The following is an 18,426-nucleotide window of genomic DNA, read 5'->3' as shown; positions in this document are numbered from 1 at the left end:
GCCCCTCTACCCGTGGCTGGTTCAGCTTCATCTTCTGTGAGCTCCCTGCTCCCCCAGAGCAGAGAAGGTGGGTCCCCAAGTCCAGCCTGGCACATGCGCGGAGGGGGGCCGGAACCGCCCCTGCCTGCACGGTCCACCATCCCCTGCCCCAGCCCCCTCGTCTTGGGTATTCTCCACACCCTGAGCCAGAAATTGGTGCCCTGCAGCAGCCCTTGGCAGGCCAGGGCATGGCAGACGGCGGTCGCTGGTGGCAGAGTCCACGCAGCAACTGGCTGAGACTTGTCGTGAAGGAGAGCCCAGTGAAGCTCAACTCAGAGTCGGTCTCTGGGGCTGGTGTCCTCCCACCCACCCAGGGCTGCTATGGGTAGCAGGCGGGCACTAGCCCAGGACCCCACCCACAGGGCACACCCACCCATCCTCAGGATCCTGTGAACCTCAGGCAGCCTTGGCCCCTAAGACACGGCCCTCTCGGGAGGTGCGCTCAAGGAAGAGCCTGCCCCAGCCCCTGGCACACAGATGTCACTGCTCTGCTGGAGACGAGGTCCCCACCGGGGTCCACTGGAAGCCCGACCCTCGTGGGCAAGGATCCCATTTACAATGCTGCCACTGCACCTCTTCCCCTCATTTCTCCCTTTCTGCAGCCCCCAAACCAGGAGCTGCAAAGAACAGAGCCCCAAGAGAGGTTCAGGAAGGTGGGAGCCCGCCAGCCCCAGTCAAAGGCGAGGAGCTGGGAGAGGGCACAGTGACATGCCCGACAGACCAAGGATGCCAAGGGACAGGCAGGTAGCCGAGCACTGGGGAGAAGGCGTGTCCCTCGAGGCAGTGGGCCACCTGGGGAGCTGGCCTGAATGTTCTGGAAGTTCTGGGGAGTTCCAGGCCCACGACAGGGAAGCACAGAGCAAGTTCAAGCAGGGAAAAGCCAGCGCGTTGGGGCAGGAGCGGGGGAGGCAAGGGGAAGAGCTGTCCTGTCTTCCCAGCTTCCTGCCCTGCCCTCATGGGACACAAAGGAGCATCCCTGGCCACCCACTATGTCATTTCACACAGGCTGAGGTCGGCAAAGACACTGGGCAGACACTCCATCCACACTGGAGTGAAGTCACCACACTGTCCCCAGCACGTGGCAGGCAGGGGAGGGAGCAAAGCAGAGGCTGGCGGTGGGAGGGCGATGCAGCCCAGGTAGGTGCCCCCAGCCTCCAACATCACTGTGGTTCCCATCCCATCTGCGAAGCTGGAAGTGACAGGCGCTCGCTCCCAGGGCTGCTGGGGGGATATGGTGATGAGTTCTGTGTGAAAACAGCGTCCTAACGGGGTAAGGACAGTGTTCCCACCGGGCTGCCTGCTCACGGGGCTGACTGAGCTTGTCTGCTGGGCGCAGGCGCTATTGTCTGGGACTCTCAGGTGTAGATCATCTTAGTCTACCTCAGGGTAAAACCCCCCTGAAACCAGACCAGGCCCTGAGGACTCGGGGGGCCTTTCTCCAGAAGGATCTAGGGCTCACAGACATTGTAGAACATTTAAGATCCTAACACCTTGAATGTGAATGGAAAAGGCAGACCTGTTTATGAAGCACCTACTATGTGCCTACTATGTGACTCCCACCTGGTGTCAAGGAAGGAGGTGGCCCTTGCTCCCGCCACGTGGTAAAAGTGGAAACTGGGACCCACGGGGCTCTTGTTCAAGGTCACACAGCTGTAAGAGGCAGAGCCTGGATTCGAACCCCCGACAGGCAAAGGGCTTACTCCACAAAGCAGGAGAGGGGAAGAGACCAAGAGACTTGGGGTGGGTGACCGACTACCTGGCCAGGGTACCCCGACTCCTCCTCTCCCTCAAAGGCCCAGACTGGGGAGAAACCTCTACTTCTTATGAGAGTTTATTTTAAGGAGAGGAAGAACTCAGCCACCTACTTTCAACTGTCAGCAGCAACAGAGAAAGGCAGCTTCAGACTAATCCCTGGAGGTCTCATCCCACACCTGCCACATGCTCCCTCTCACGCACTCACACACTCCTTGTCACACACACTGGTAAGCACATTCTCTCGCACACACACCCTCCCTCTCTCAGTCTCTCTCACGCACACACACTCACCATCCCATAGACACAGGTCCCTTGGGCAAGGGCAGGTACTCGGGGCTCCAGGGTGAGTCCTGGCGACCGTGTGCCCCCAACAGAGGTGCTACACTGTGTCACATGAGCATTCTTTAAGGGAAAGGACCCAAAGAGATTCTCTGCCTCCCAGAGGTGTCCACAGCCCCAAACCTCTGACCCTAGTGGGAGGACTTGTCCACCACTGAGCCAGCCACCTCCAAGCCAAGGGCTACTGCCCACTCCCCTTCAATCCCAGACTAAGTCAGGCCCTGGTGTGAGGCCCCTCAGGGTCAGTGGATGGGAGTTCCCTGGCCAGAGGGGGAGGGGCTCCACACAGAACAATGGGCTCACTCAGTCATTCAACAAACATTCCCTAAGATGGCTCACTCTGACGCATCCAGGCCAGATGCTGATCCTCTGCAGCCACAGTGTATGTGTGCAGAGGGGCCGGGGCTGATATGAGGCCCAGGGTGGCCCGTGCCTTACAGGGTTCCTCTGGGAGAGCGGAGCTGAGACAGTGGGTCCAGGAGGCAGCTATGACAGCACACAGCAGTGGCCGCTCACCGTGCACCGAGCATGAAGCCCTGCAGTCAGCTAGGGTGGGCACAGGAGGGCCAGGACGAGGGAGGGGAGGAGGGAGGCCCAGGAGACGTGCACCCAAGATGCCTACACAGCCTACAGAAGTCTGGAAGGTGCAGGGAAGGCGGCCGTGTGGGCGCCATGGACAGGGACCACGGATGTGGGCAAAGCCTGAGCAAACCCAGGGTCCCAACAAAAACGCCACAAATATCAGCTCTCCAAAATCCTAGGAAGGACTCCAACAGTGAAACATGCGAGGGACCAAAGGACATGGAAGCAACCCACCCAATTCTAGGAAAATATTCAGCTTCACTAGTAATTAAAAAGGAATGCACTATTCACCCTGGCCGGTGTTGCTCAGTGGGTACAGGGTCGGCCTGTGCACCAGAGGATCACAGGTTTGACACCAGGTCAAGGGCACGTACCTGGGTTGGAGGCTTGACCCTCCCCTCCGGTAGGGGTGGGGTGCAACTGATCGATATGTCTCTCCCACAGGGATGTTTCTCTCTCTCCCTCCTTCCTTCCTCCCTCCATTCCACTCTCTCTCTCAAAAAAAAAAAAAAGAAAATCAATGGAAAAAATATTCTCATTCCCAAGGTAAGGACTTAAAAAAAAAAAATGCACCATTCATCTCAACCTAACTTAGCAACAGTTTTCTAGTAACATTAAAACACAATTTTGAGGAGCCTGAAATGAAACGGACACACACTGCTAACAGGCATGTAACTACCTACCTAAGAAGTCACTAAGGTACTGCATCCAAGACCCACCAGGACGCCGGGGCCCTAACTAGTTTCCACCTGTCACACTCAGTCACCCATTCACTCACTTATCAAACACCTACTACGCGCCAGGCCCCATGCTTGGTACTGGGCACACTGAACTAGCGAAGGCACGGTTACCTCCCTCAAGGACTTCGAAAGGAAGACTTTAAAGCGAGTCTATTCCTAGGCACCTATTCTTAGAACAGGGGCGGGGAACTCCAGCCCGAGAAATCATTGGGTCTGGCCCCCGCCAAGGCAACCGCAGGCGGGACTCGAGATTCAATAAATCTAGCAGCTTTTTTTTCACAGCTAATTTTTAAGTTGACAATTCTGTATGGCCTGCGCATGATGTTATAAATAGCCAAATGGCCCTCGGCAGAAAAAAACGTTCCCCACCGCTGTCTCAGAAGATGACCGGAGACGTCGGGAAGACGCCACGCACAATATTCAATACAACATTCTAAACACAGGAAAGGTCGGAGGGAAAACTGCAATGCCTACCAGGGGCGTGGGCTAGCTGAACTGCGGTGGGTGCCCCATGGAGCAGTAAAGGCCAGTAAAGAAGTGAACCTTATAAATACGAGGTTGTACCGGCGAGGGGTCAACCCACACCCTTAACAGGTGAGAAACGCAGGGGCCCAAGATCCTGCACGCGCTGGGGCCGCCGCAGGAAGATGCGAGTCACACGGGAAAATGAACCCGGGGAAACACCTAAAGTGTTCAGGGTTTTGGAAGATATAATGGTCCTTTTTCTTCTTCCTCCGTCTGCGTTTCACACATTTTTCTATGTGCACCATGGAAAAAGCAATAAACTTTAAATAGCAGCTGCAGCCCCAAGGGCTTTGATAAAGGGTAAATAGTAGGAGGGAGGCGGGGAGAGTAGGGGGTGCAAGGAGGCTGGGGAAAGGAAGGTGGGAGAGGTACAGGCTGGGGGAGGCAAGGACCCACCTTTGACGTTGCTCAGGGACAGGGAGCGCTCCTGGTCCGCCAGGCCAGTCCCCAGCCGGCCGCCGCCGCCACTGTCCTTCTGCCGGGCCACAGCCACCGCGATGCCCACCGGCGGGTGTCGCACCTCGACCTCGCCCTGGGCACCGGAGCCCTCACGACCAAAGGCCTTGGCGCTCTCGGGCCTCTCCGGATCCCGCTTCAGCTGCCGGCCCCCAGCCGGGGCAGGGCCCCCAGGGTGAGGGAGGCGAGCCTGGGCACGCGGGGCACCCGTGGTGGTGGTGGTGGCGGTGGAGGCGGTGGTGCCGGTGAGGGCAGGCTCGGGCTTCATGGTGCCCAGGCCTCCAAAGGGGCTCTTCTTGCCGCAGGCGCCGGGGCGCACGGTGCCCGCCTCGCGCGCGAAGCTGCCGCTGTACTTGATGAGGCTCTGCATGGCCGAGGCCTCGGCGGGGCAGTGCGCCCCGGGGTGCAGGTCGGCGCCGGGCCGGGCGCGGGGCAGCGCGCCGCCGGGGTCCAGGTAGGCCTTCTTGGAGACGGCGGCCGCCTCCTCCTCGGCGCGGCTGGCGTGGTGGTGCTGCGCCGCCAGCACGGCCATCTGCGTGGTGGCGAAGTTGCCCAGCTCGAAAGGCTTCCACTTGTGCTCGGGGCCGGCCGGCGGCGGCGGGGGCGGCGGCGGGGGCGGGCGCGCAGGCTCCAGGCCGAAGAGCTTGGCGGCCTGCTGGGAGGAGGCGGCGGCGGGCGCGCGGGGGTTGCGCTCGCAGGGCCGCGGCTCCGCCTCGGGCTTGAGCAGCTCCTTGGCGGGGAGGTAGGCCCGGGGGTCCGGGGAGGCCCCGCGCGCGGCCCGGGACGGCGGGGCTTCGGGGGGCGGCGGGCGCTTGAGCGAGCGGATGACGGAGCTCTTCTCGCGCAGCGCCTCGGGCCGGTCCGGGGGCGGCCGCGGGGACCCGGGTGGCGCCTGCAGGACGCCGGGCCGGCCCGCCTCGCGCTCCCGGGCTCGCGCGTCGCGCGCCTGCGATGCGATCTGGATGGGCCCCGGGCGCTCGTCGAAGGCCTCCACGGAAGGCACGAAGGTGGGCGCCACCACGCGGTGCTCGCGGCCCGGCTCGCGCGCGGCCGCCGTGGGGAAGATGGTGTAGACGCCGGCGGGGCCGGGCTGCGAGGCGAAGGCGCCGCTGGAGGCGGCAGGGGGCGCGGGCGCGCCCTTGCCCGGCGGCGGCAGCGGCGGCAGCGGGGAGGGGCAGGGGCACGGCCCGGGCAGCAGGCCCTCCGCGCGCCGCAGCCGCGCGCACTCGTCCTGGCGCGGAGCGTCCTTGGCACCGCGCGCCGCGTCCGCCATCAGCGCGGGGAGCGCCGCGTCCCCCGCGCCGTTGCAGAGGCTCAGAGGGGACGGTGGCGGTGGGTTCTTGGTCTTGGACTCGGCGGTGGCCATGCCTGGTGCCCGAGGTGGCCCTGGCTCGGCCAGGAAGGGCGACAGGCGCTCCGCGAGGCGCGGGTGCCCACGGTCCTGGCGGCCCTCGGCGCGCGCCTCCTGGGTCAGGTCCACCACGCCGCGCGCCCCGGGGGCCTCCTCCCGGGCCCGCGCGTCCTTCTTGCCGAACAGCGGCGGAGGCTCCCCGCCGCGGCCCGCGCGCTCCTTGGCTGCACCTTCCCGCGAGGAGCCTTTGGCCGAGGCGCCCGAGGAGTGGCCGCCTGGGGTCCTGGAGGAGGGCGCCTGAGAGTGCAGGGCGCCTGGAGCCCCTGGGGCAGGCAGGTAGAAGCCGTCTGCGGAGAAGAGAGCGCACGGGGGTGAGCGCGCGCCCCCTCTGGCGGCCAGAGCTGAAGGAGCCCCCCCCAAGGGTGCAAAAGGGTGCCCTGAGACCCCAGGGTCAGGAAGGAGGGCGTCGCACAGAGCAGCCCTTCAGAGGCCAGCATCTGGAGATGGACACAACCGAATTTAAATCTCGCTCGACTAACGGTTCTGGGCCTCGGTTTTCCCATCTGTGAAAGGGGGAGAGGCTGGTGTTGTGTTAAGAGCAGCTCAGAGCGCCTAAGAAGGTCGCCTAGCAGAGCACAACTAGAAAGCTCCAGAAGGCTGGGGAAGGGGGGGCTGCCCAGCAAAACTGTGGGGGCCTTAGGGGATGGGGGCTGCCTGGAATACTGACTGTGCAGTGGTGGGGGCCCCAGAGAAACCCTTCGGAAGGTCTTCCCACCCCACAACCCTGTCTCCCTCTCCTGCCTCCTCACCTTTCTGGGTATCAAAAATGCTGGGCTGACCCAGCTGGCTGAGGAGGGGGCTCCCGCTGCTGGGGGGCTCCAGGTGGTTCAGGTGGAGGTAGGATGGGTACAGCCCACTGGGCAGGTGGGAGAAGCCTGAAAGAGAGAGAAGAAAAGTGGACTGGACCACCTCGTGCCTCCCACAAGGAGCGTCCCCTCTGGCCTCTTTCCCTTGGCTGTTGGCCCCCAGTGCAAGGAGCCTGAGGTTTCACACCAGCTGCCCGGGGTGAGGCTTGCCACTCTCCCAACCCAGGGGCTTTTTGGGCCTCCCTCCCGTATAGTCCTGGCAGCCTTCGGGGGCTCTGGCTCTGAAATCCACCAGGAGAATCAGATGGGTCCACCTCGGAGGGTGATGAGGAGGGTGGCAGGTCTCATCAGACCAATCGCTGCTTTGCCTTTATTATTCCCACTTAAACTCTAACAAACAAACAAAAACCAAAAACTGATACTCATAATACCCCCATTTTATAGATGAGAAAATTGAGACTCAGAGAGGACCACTTGGCCAAGGTCACACAGCAGAGGAGCCTGGTTTTGAACCAAGGTCACCAGGATTCCTAATCTCAACCCAACACAGACATGGCATAATTGGTTCATTGGCCCCTTCCCTGCTGTGGGACCCCAAGCAGATCACTGGCCTTCTCTGAACCTCAGCTCACCCAACATCTCTGGACACCAAGAATTCTTCCTGCTGAGGGTCCTCCCAGCCTCCCTACCAATGATCCCAGAATCAGGGCCTTGCGGGACAGAGAAGACGGGAAAGGCCGCGGAGAAACAAGACGCCTAAGTGGGCACACGGGATGGACGCTCAAGATCAGCTCGGGAGGGCCCAGAAGGCCAGTCAGATGGGTGCTGGGCATAGGAAGGGTCCTGATGCTCTGCCCCGGCTATGGGTCCTATAGGACCACAGGCCCATTGGACATCCCTGAGGGATTGGGGCCCCCGTTCCTGGGATGCAGGGCTGTCCCTGGCCACACTGGGCCCAGGGCTTCCCCCACAGGGCCATCTGATAATGACATTAAATAATCAAGACCCCCAGATACATGTTATCTCATTTAATCATTGAAACCACTCCTATGTTTTCTAATCTGTAAAATGGGTATAATGTTTTCACCTCCCGGCTTGTTCTGAGGATAAAGTGGGTTTAAGTATGCAGCGCCTGGCACACAGCACCCTATGTTTGCTATCATTATTACTAGTAATTTTTGGCAAAGGGGAAAATGGGAGTGTCAGGGAGGGCAGAGGGGCTGATGGCACACAGGCACCAGAAGTAGCCCCTGGGGGGCTAATGTGGGCTCAGATGGGACCCCACCCAGACGGACTGCCCAGCATCCCACGCCTAGAGTTAGAACTACTGTGCAGGGCACACACAATGGGGGGCAATGGCAGGAGCACTTGTTGAGGCTCTGACACACAGAGGAAATGGGGCAACTGTGGTCTAGGCCTGCAGTGGGTGCTCTCAGTACCCTAATCTTCCAGCACCAGGAGTACCACGGGACACCCAGGAGGCAGGAGGAGGGAGCTAGCACGCAGCATCCAAAATGCACCAGAGCCAAAGGTGGGGAAGGAACGCAGAGACCCCCCTTGACCCATCCCTTCACTGACAGGGGAAACTGAGGCTCCAGGGAGATCCAGATTTGCTCAGCGCTGGCAGGAAGCCAGACCCATGGACCCCCCACATTTGGGGGCATCACTGCAGAACTGCAACAGGAGAGCCCAGTGGACCCTGGTCCCACTGCTCCCATGATTAACGACCTGACTGCGCCAGGGAGACAGGCGAGCTGAACAAACCAGGCCCTGCCCTCAGAGCTCACTCTGGTAGCAAAATGGATATTTCACAAATAAACACACAGATAAATCCGCAGACCCAGTGAGAGGTGATGGGGGGGCAGGAGGGGGGCCTAAAGGATGAACAGGAGATAGCCAGTGGGATGGGGTGGGGTGAGGGGCTGCAAGCAAGGAAACAGTTCATGCAAAGGTCCTGTGACAGCAACAAGAGGAAGCACTGAGCACTGAAAAACAGCAGGGGTACCCAGTGACAAAGCTGAGCCCACCACAGCCCAGAGGGGTGACCCTGGAAAGGGAGGGGAGTGGGCAGACTTGGAAAGTGCTGGGGACAGCAGCCCTCACCCCGCCCACGGGACACTCCTTACCTTCATGGGCATGGGTGGCCCACAGCTGCACCATGGGCAGGTTGCTGGGGGTGGGGGAGCGGAAGGAGAGGTCAGAGGGCAGGGGCACCGGGCTCCCATGGGACGAGGCCGAGGGCCCCATCCCGCTGGCCACAAAGCTGCCCAAGAAGGCCTCGCCTGCAGAGAGAAGGGGGGCTGTCAGGCAGCCACCAGGCCACCGCTGCCTGGCCCACTGCCCCAGGATCCCTGTCTCTCCCTGTCTCTCCCCACTGCGAGGCTGACATTGGCCGCCTCACCCCTGCCCCTTGGCTTCAGGATGGGCCTGGGTCAACTCAAGCAGACAGAGCAAGGAAATCATCGCAGCAGACCCTCACCCCAAGGGCAGTGCCCCAGCGCTCTTGGCCCAAAGGTGGAGTACAGTTCTCCCTATCTACAGACGAGGCACGCTGAGGCTCTGGTGAGCAGCGACCTCCCAAGGCCATTGAGTAAGGAGGTGGCGGGGGGCTCATGGCCTGAACCCCTACTCCCTGTTCTGGGCTCCAGGACCAGGAAGACAACCACGAGTCAGACAATGACCTCCCCAAGGAACCCACAGCAGCCCTGGACAGGCCCAGACTCCCTAAGTCCTCAGCAGGCCCCATGCACCCATTTAACAGATGAGCAAGCTGAGGCTCAGATATGGAAAGTACCTGATCCCACAGCCAGTGAGCAGTAACTCACTGGGTCCCCAAACTACGGTGATTTAGTGAATGAAATCAGTGAACGAATGAGAGTCGTAAGCATGAGAGCCTATGCCTGTGCCAGGAAGCCCTGCCCAGAGAGCAGAATCCCCCACCCAGGGCCCCCCAAATGGGGGTGTAGTGACCGCTGCTTGTCAGGACAGTCGGCTGGGACAGGGTGGAAACCGCACATGCTCCCGCCACGCCCCATTTGGCCAGGCTCACACCTGAAGAGATGCCTCCTCACTTCCACCACCCAGGGCGCTGCCCCTCAAGACCCATGCACCCCACCTTCCAGGGGAAGACCCTGGCAGGCCTTCCGTCACAGGCCAGGGGAGCCTGCAAGACTTAGGCAAGGGGCTCCCTTCCCTGGCCTCAGTTTGCTCATTAGCAAAATGGAGACAATGCCCCACTGGAAGCACTGGGGGGGGGATTCAGTCCTCCAGAAACACCCTCAGGAGGGACAGAGGCCTCCATGCAGAGCTGTCACCAGCACCCAGCGGGGCCAGCTCCAGCCACCCTAGCTGTGCTTCCCATGTGTCCCTGGGGTAACCTGTCCAAGTCCCTGTGAGGCAGGTACTGTCTGTGACGGCCCAGAGGAAAGTAACTGCAGGGGGCATGCAGAGGACATGTGATTCTGGGGCCCAGGAGGCCCCAACCTGGCCCTCGTTGGCTCCCAGAGCCCCACCCAACCTGTGGGTCCCCAGCAGCCCCACAGGCAGGCCCTGCCTCCAACAGGTACTTATGCACCACCCCTCGGGTCCCAAGATCACAAAACATCCACCCGGTCCTTTCGGGTACTCATAGGGAAACTGAGACTGCAAGGAGCAGGGCCTCCGCCTCGGTCCCCTGGGGTGGTGACAGCAGCAGGCTGAACGACAGGAGGACACTGGCGCTGTCACCCCCCCACACACACATCCGGGCCCCCAGCCTGTAGCCCAGCCCTGTGCAGGCCCCTCACCAGACTCCAGCGCCGAGGCCTCGGGACCCAGGGCCATGGTGGCCAGTCAGTCCACCCATGTGGTCCAGGCCTGGCATCGGGGCCTATAGGCCCTGCCAAGCCCCAGGCTTCCTCCTTGGCAGGCAGGGGTGGAAGGCTCCGGAAGCCGGCAGCCAGAAGTCTGCGCGGGGCTTACATCAGCCGCCAGCTCTTCCTGCCCCGGGCCGCGGAAGCCCAGTGGCCCGGACCTGCCCCTGCCCAGGCTTGTGAAACCCGCCCAGCAGCACCCCAGGCCCGGATGCTGCCAACGGCTCAAGCCCGCCACAGTTTGGGGCTCAACGGTGCCCAAGCTCCCGCCCCCGAACAGCAAGCACGACAGAGGCATCTATTTGCACAAACCCACTGCCCTCCCCCCTCCCCACACTACCCTCCCCGCAAATGGCCAAGTGACGGACCTCAGGCACACACTAGATAAACCTGGGGTTGCAGAAAGCCGGGTGCCCACCTCCCTTCCACCTGGCCCTCTGGTGCCAGTCCCCAGGCCTCCTTCTAAGTCCCCTCCTCGCTCAATCTGCTTGGGCCTTCCCTGTGTCCTCGGGCCACGGGATCCCAGCCCCAATCACTGTCCGCACCTAGGACAAGTGGAAGTATAGATCTGTGTCCCAGCGGGCAGCGGAGCCCTCCATGTGGGTGAGGGCGGGGGCCCTCACTCCCAGCCACGTCCTGGCACAGGTGGTGCCAGCTCTGGACCGAGCATTTGAGTGTTACAGGACGAGAGCAGGTGGCAGCATTAGGAGAGAAGGCAAGCCCAGCCCGACCCCCAAGGACACCGCATGCCACCCTGGGGCCCTCCTGGCTGGTCTCCCTGGGGTGGGGCACGGACAGCTGACCCCACCCCATGTCACCAGCATTTCCAGACTGCTTTCTGAGCCCCACCAGCATACCTGGCACTCTTCTCATGGTCTAGGTGTGCCCCCTTACCCCCCCAGCTCCTCACCCCCACCCCCAGGGACCCAGCATTGGCCACCTGGGTTCACCAAGAAGGGTGTGGGCTTCCCAGGCTCCAGGGACAGTGACAGTCAAATCCTCCAGCACAGCCTGGGGTGGGAGGCATTTCCTTCTTCCCACCACTGGCTGAGCTGAAGGCCTGGCCCCCACCCTGGGTCCCAGGCCACCCCTTGGTGACCACAGGCCCCTGTGCCACCAGCTCACCCACCTAAGTAACTCACTCAACAAAGCAAAGACCAGTGACCGGAAACCTAAAACGCGAGGGCAACCGTAACCAACTATCACCCTTCACCGTAATAACGGGAAACCCAGCCCACAGCGGTCCCCACGCTGTGCGCGCTCAACCTCCACCTCACAGGTAGTCTCGCCGCCCTTCGAGGGGCACAGAGGACCATGGACAACCACAGACAGCCACAAGTCACAGGGCTCAGGGCACGGCTGGGGTGAGCCCCGGCGCCCAGCAATCCAGCGCTGCACCCCTCCCAGGGGCAGTCATGCTCGGGACACCAGGAGAAGGCCCGGGAGAGCATTCCTGCTGTCCTGCCCGCCATCCCCATCAGATCAGGGTCCAGCCAAATGACACCCACCGGCCCCATAACCAGCGGTGCCCAACACCTGTCCTACGTCTGCCCTGGACACTGCAGCAGGCACTGGCCACTGTGGCAACTCGAAATGTGGCTGGTGAGACCAAGGAACCACATCTCAAGTTGTATTAAATTTTCATTAATTCAGACTTAATTTAGCCACAGTCTGGGCTGAAAGCTCCTCCCTGTCGGAAACGGGCGTGGGGCCAGGGCCCGGGCCTCTAACAGGCCAGTCAGCCACCGTGGGGCAGGATTGGACAGAAGGGTCCTGGGGGGAAACAAAGACACAAACCCTGGCTCTGATGCCCACTGGTTCTGTGACTTTGGGCAAGTGCCTTGATTTCCCCAGGCTGCGGGGAATGGACGACACAGTGACATCTGCCCCTGCAGGTGGCCGTCTTCATATTTCTAAAAGGCTTTCATGAAGTGCCATGCAAGGCCGGCTGCCGCTATTACTGTCGTTCTCACTATTTATAGTTACAAACCCTGGGGTTCGAGAAGCCGAGCCACTGCTCAAATGCTCAAGGTCAGGGTCCGAGCCGGACCACTTCCTCTACCCCAGTTCCTGCCTTAAAATAAAACATTAGCTTTGAAACCAGAGAGCTGGTGGTGACCCATGACGGGTACACTAAATACCAGTGAAATGCCCGCTTTCAAATGCTTAATGCACGTTATGTGAATTTCACCTCGATTTTTTTTTAAAAAGCAACAGGTAAGCCCTAGCCAGTTTGGTTCAGTGGTTAGAGCATCAGCCTGAGGACTGAAGGGTCCCGGGTTTGATTCTGGCCACGGGTACATACCTCAGTTGCGGGCTTGAACCCCAGCCCGTCGGAACATGTGTGGGAGGCAACCAATCGATGTGTCTCTCTCACATCGGTGTTTCCCTCCCTCTCTCCCCCTTCCACTCTCTCTGAGAAGCAATGGAAAAAATATCCTCAGGTGAGGGTTAGGAAATAAGTGAAAAAATAAAAAGCAACGCGTCAGATCTGCTCTCACCTAGAACTCCGGCAGCACTGCCCAGGCCCCAGGGCAAAGCAGTTCCCAGGCTGGCACCTCCCCACCCTGGCTCACCCTCCCACAGTCCTGGGAGGGAAGGAGTCTGGTTACTCCATTTTACACACTAGAAAACTGAGGCTCAGAGAGGCTGCCCACATTACTGAGCCAAGGTGACCAAGTTGCTCAGCCAGCGCTACAAGGGATTGGCCACACGGAGCCCGGACTTTGGTCCAGTGGGGCATGGTACCTCGGACCCTGAGCAAAGGAAGCCGCACTCCCACCCACCCAGCACAGGGCCTGGCCCTTGGACGTGCTTAGAGAATGGTCTTCTCTTTCTCTGGTCCTAGGTCACCCAGGGGCAAGAAAGGAGACACCAAGGCCGGCTATGAGGGGAATGTGTCGCCCACCTGCCATTGCCTGGAGGGGGGATCCAGGGTCCCTCTTGGAGCATAAGCAGCAGGGAGCTGGGATAAGACATGTCAGACCCCCTCACCCCCTCTGCACTGAGCTGACAGGCCCTCCCCTGGCTGGTACCCACCAACATCCCAGCCCCTCCCATCTCACATGCCAACAGCCATGAGCAAGCTCCCTGGGAAACCAGCAGGGACCATGAGCTTGAAGTTGCAGGCCAGCCTGTCTGTGCCATTGCCACCCACCTCACCAACACCCAGAACACGGGGTCTGCAGACTCGGATGCTGGCCAATGGCCAGGGTCACCAGAAAGTAGAACTGAAATCCAAAGGCCCTTCCCCTCCCTTCCTTCTTTTTAAAATATATTTTTATTGATTTCAGAGAGAGGAAGGGAGAGGGGGAGAGAGAGAGAAACCTCAATGATGAGAGAGTCATGGATCGGCTGCCTCCTGCAAGCACCCCTCTGGGGATCGATCTCACAATCCAGGCATGTGCCCTGACAGGGACTCGAACTGAGATCTTCTGGATCCTGGGTCGATGCTCAACCACTGAGCCACGCCCGGGTGGGCCCGCCCTCCCTCAACACTTGCGCAGGGCTCCTGCCAGTTAGAGGCTGGGGGGTGCGAGCCACCCAGGTGCCCTCCATAAGGGGCATGCTATGCAATCTGCTGGCAGGTCCCCACAGAAGGTGACGGTGAGGCCGCCTCGCCGGCCAGCGGAAACTCGCCTCTGCAATGCAGGGAGTCGCTGGGGACCTTTCTGGAAGCCAACTATACAATGGGCACCTGAAGTCCTGGCTGGTGGGAGCGAGAGGTGGACTTGATGAGATGATGATGGGTACAAAGGTTTGGTCAACAGTCAAGGGCCTTATCACGACCAGGGGCTGGACAGGAATATGGAACGGCCTGGACTCCGTTCCTCCCTCCAGATCCCACAAAGGATCTGTAAACATCTCGCTCCCTTCTCTTGCAGCTCAGGTGACGCTGGATGAAGTGGCCTCCCTAACCACCCCACCCCCACGCCCTTCCTTCCCGGGATTATTTTCTCCTCGGTGCTTATCACCCTTTACGATACCACACACGTTAGTTCCTTCTTCATTGTGTTTCCGTGTTTATTGTCCCTCTCCACCCACTGGAACAGGCCGCGGCAAGCTTTGTCTTGCAGGGGCCAGGTAATAAATACTTTAGGCTTTGCAGGCCTATTCCGCCTGCTGCGGCATAAGCAGCCCTAGACAATACTTAATCGACTGGGCTTGGTTCCAATAAAACTTTATTTACAAAAATGGGAGGTGGGTCAGATTGGGCCCTAGTTTGCAGACGCCTGCATTACAATGTGGGTTTCCTCCATCCCTGGTGCTCCACACAATGTACATAGTAGGTTCTCAATTCATATTTATGGTGGGGGATGGGCAAGGTCAGGATCAGCTGGGCTAAGGAAGGGGGGCCCTTTCGTGGGGCCCTACCTCCCAGCCAGCGCAGGGCTTGCTCAAGGCTTCAGGGCTTCCACAGGGAATATAGTCGGTGATGTAATAACTACATATGGTGTCACACATCTGAGGACATTTTTTCTTTTTCTTTTTTTAATTGATTTCAGAGAGAAGAAGGGAGAGGGAGAGAGAGAGAGAAACATCCATGATGAGAGTCATTGATCGGCTGCCTCCTGCACACCGCCTGCTGGGGATCGAGCCCGCAACCCAGGCATGTGCCCTGACCGGGAACTGAACAGCGATCTCCTGGATCCTAGGTTGATGCTCAGCTGCTGAGCCAGACCAGCTGGGCCAAGGATATTTTTTCCATTGCTTTTCAGAGAGAGTGGGGAGGGAGACAGAGAGAGAGACACACATTGATTAGTTGCCTCCCAGGGTCGGGAATCAAGCCTGCAACCAAGGTATGTGCTTTTGGCTGGAATTGAACGTGGGACCCTTTCATTCCACAGGCCAGTGCTCTAACTGGCTAGGGCTAATTTTTACAAATTTTTGATTAATTTTTTTTTTAAAAAAAAGGCTTTAAGCTTTTGCTTCACTATCTCCCATCTCCCCTCAACTCTGGAAGGGAGGATTCCTGTCCCTTTTACAGATAAGGAAACTGAGGCTCTGATTCCAAAATCTACACTTTCACACTCAGTCACACCACCCAGACACTAGACCCTATTTTCTTATTTTCACTCCCAAATACCCCTCCCTAGCCAAACACAGAACAAATATATCTTCCATTTCTCCTTTAAAACATTCGGGCCTCGCAAGCAAGGGCCCACATCTGTTAAGATGTCTATCAGAGCATCTGGTCGGCAAGATCAAATCAGGGTTATCACCCACAAAAGAGCTCATTCCAGCCCAGAGCATGTGACTCGGGCGTTTCTATGGCAGCCGCTGCAAACAGCGAGAGGACCCTCTGAATAAAATGACCTTCAGGCTCCCGATGATCCAATTCCATTTGGAGATTTCTGTACTCTCTAAGCCAGAGGATGAGTTAAAGCCCTCACTGTATAAAGAATCTTATCACTCAGCCAGACTCCCAACCACGTTACAAACAAAAAAAGAACTATGGGAAATGGCTGAATTCAGTAAAAAGTTAACCGCTGTTAGTATTACAAGAAACTGTCAAAACAGGGTGATGTCATTTGCATCCATCCAATTGGCACATGTGCAGTTTGGTTGTAGGAGAGCAGGGTGGGAGGCAGGGAGGACCAGGGCAGGGCCAACCCATCCGCAGCTTTTGGAAAGCAAATGAGCAGAGCTGATCAAGGCCCGGGAAGGCGCAGACCCGTCTGGGGGGGTCCTTCCCAAGGAAGTCGCCAGGCTTGCGGGCAGAGATGTACTCACTAGGATGCTCAGGGCAGCCAAAGTCATCTGCAGATTTAATTCAATCCCAGTCAGACCCCAGAGGGATGGGCACCGTGAGATTCCTCTTACATGAGGACCTAGAGGACTCAAGTTCATGAAGACAGAAAGTAGAAGGGGGGAGTGCCAGGGCCTGGAGGAGGGGGTGGGGAGTAGTCATTTCATGGGGACAGGGTTTCAGCTTGGGAAGATGGAACCCTCCTGAGGACGGATGTCAGTGATGATGACATGTCAATGTGAATGTACTACATGCGGCTGAATTGTACACCTATAAAAACAGTTAAAACAGTAAATTTACGTTATGTGTATTTTACCAGTTAAGGAAAAGTTATATAGCCTGGCCAGGCGGGGCTCAGCAGTTAAGCATCGACCTTTGATACAGGAGATCGCAGTTCGATTCCCGGTCAGGGCACGTGCCCAGGTTGCGGGCTCGATCCCCAGCCGGGGGCGTGTAGGAGGCAGCTGATCCATGACTCTCATCCTTGATGTTTCTGTCTCTCTCTCTCCCCCTCCCTTCCTCTCTCTGAAATCAATAAAGATATATTTTAAAAAAAGAAAAAATGAGGTGAGAATTAAAAAAATAAAGAACAGCCAAGACAACCTGGGAGGTGAAGAACAGGGTGTGAGGACTCACGCTATCAAACAGCACCCCGCCTGCACCTCCAAAAAGGAAGCTGCTGGGCGCCGGCAGGGCCGTGAGCAGACTGGGACGTGGGGCGGCACATCCTGAAACAGGCCCACAGGTGCACGCGGCGGGCCAGGCTGCTTCTGTAAGAAACGCTGCTGGTCAGCTTGGACCTCCACCTGGGAGAAGCCGTGAACTTGACCCCTTACGTCACAGCACACACAGAAATCGGCCGCAGGCGGGCGGCAGGGCTGGTGTGAGAGGCAAACTGAGAAAGCTCCTGCAAGGGACACTGGAAAATACCGTCAGGGCCTGAGCGCAGGCAGCCGAAGGTCCCTAAAGACCATGCAAACGCACGAACCACGAAGACAAGACCGACACACCGGGTTCCATGAAAATAAACTCCTACTCATCACACGACACCATTAGGAGAGAGAAAAGGTGACCCGCTACCTGGGAAAAGACCTCTGTGATATGTCACCAGTATGTCCCCTCTGCAGCTTGTATCCAGAATAAATAAAGAATTCCTGCAAGTCAATAAGAAAACGACAGACAACTCGGTGTAAAAATGGCAAATGGAGGGTCACAAGTCAAAATGCCCCAATGGCCAGTAAACCCACGACAAGGTACTCAGGCTCCTAAACCATGGAGGAAATGTGGATTAAAACTACTGCACACCCACCACCAGAAGGGTTAAAATGCCAGAAAGGAGAGAAGGGCCAGAGGGAGCGTAAATTAGGACAACCGCTCTCAGAGCGCTGCAGAATCCACCAACCCTCTGACCCAGCCTCGCCCTCGCAGGTATGTGCAGAATCTTCCCACCAATAACGGCCAACGTTGGAAAACAACCCAAATGTCCATCACCAGCTGGATAAACAGACCGGGACATGACCATGCAATGGAACACCTTCAGCAAGAAAGATTACAACCGCCCAGAACACACCATGATCGATCTCAGGACTGCACAAAAGAACACGCCGCGTGCTTCCACCAACGTGAGGTGTGCAAACAGGTGGGGACAGGGGTCACCTTGGGACAGGGACGAGTAAGTGACCCACGGGCGTCTGGGTTTCTTTTTTAACCTGGTTGATGGTTACATGGGTGGGTTGTTTGTGAAAAAAAATAATTGAGTTGTACACATTTAAGATCTACGCTCATTTCTCTGTGTATCTTAAAACCCTCCCAAAAAATATCCTTTAAAAAGAGATCATGGATGGGGGAGGGTCGATCTAAACACAAGCACAGTAAATGTTACATTTAGAGTAATTTTCATGGAAATCTCACATTGACAAAAGTTGTAAAAACAGAAACTAGTAAATAAATTAAAATGAGCCAAGAAAGGAAAAAGGAAAGAGAAAGAAAAATTCCTATCAATGCCCCACCTCTCCCTGGCCCCTGGCTTTTTTCTCCAGGCATGCTCCTAGATCCTTCGCTTCCCCGCTGTGTGGCTTTGGGAAAATAACACAATCTCTCTGTGCCTTACTTTCCCTTGAAGTAAAACGAAGGCAGCAAGAAAGGAAAGAAGCTGAGACTGGGGTCATGTCTG

The 18,426-nt window shown here is 58.2% G+C and overlaps 1 protein-coding gene across 9 annotated transcripts in view; it reads right to left on the bottom strand.

The window, feature by feature from the left end:
- Positions 1-18,426, bottom strand: part of TNRC18 (trinucleotide repeat containing 18) — a 77,170-nt gene that overhangs the window by 45,821 nt on the left and 12,923 nt on the right. For all 9 annotated transcript variants that reach the window (XM_081135635.1, XM_081135639.1, XM_081135640.1 and 6 more), the window contains exons 3-5: positions 8,780-8,935; positions 6,597-6,722; positions 4,377-6,134 (exon numbers count right to left, since the gene is read on the bottom strand). In XM_081135635.1, the coding sequence (XP_080991761.1) occupies positions 4,377-6,134; positions 6,597-6,722; positions 8,780-8,935 (2,040 nt within the window). The remainder of the gene's footprint in view (positions 1-4,376; positions 6,135-6,596; positions 6,723-8,779; positions 8,936-18,426) is intronic.

Source organism: Miniopterus schreibersii, assembly GCF_964146895.1.
Source record: "Miniopterus schreibersii genome assembly, chromosome: 4".
Classification (NCBI taxonomy): domain Eukaryota; kingdom Metazoa; phylum Chordata; class Mammalia; order Chiroptera; family Miniopteridae; genus Miniopterus; species Miniopterus schreibersii.
Note: the sequence above shows the minus strand (reverse complement) of the source record. Positions and strands in the feature narration are given on the sequence as shown.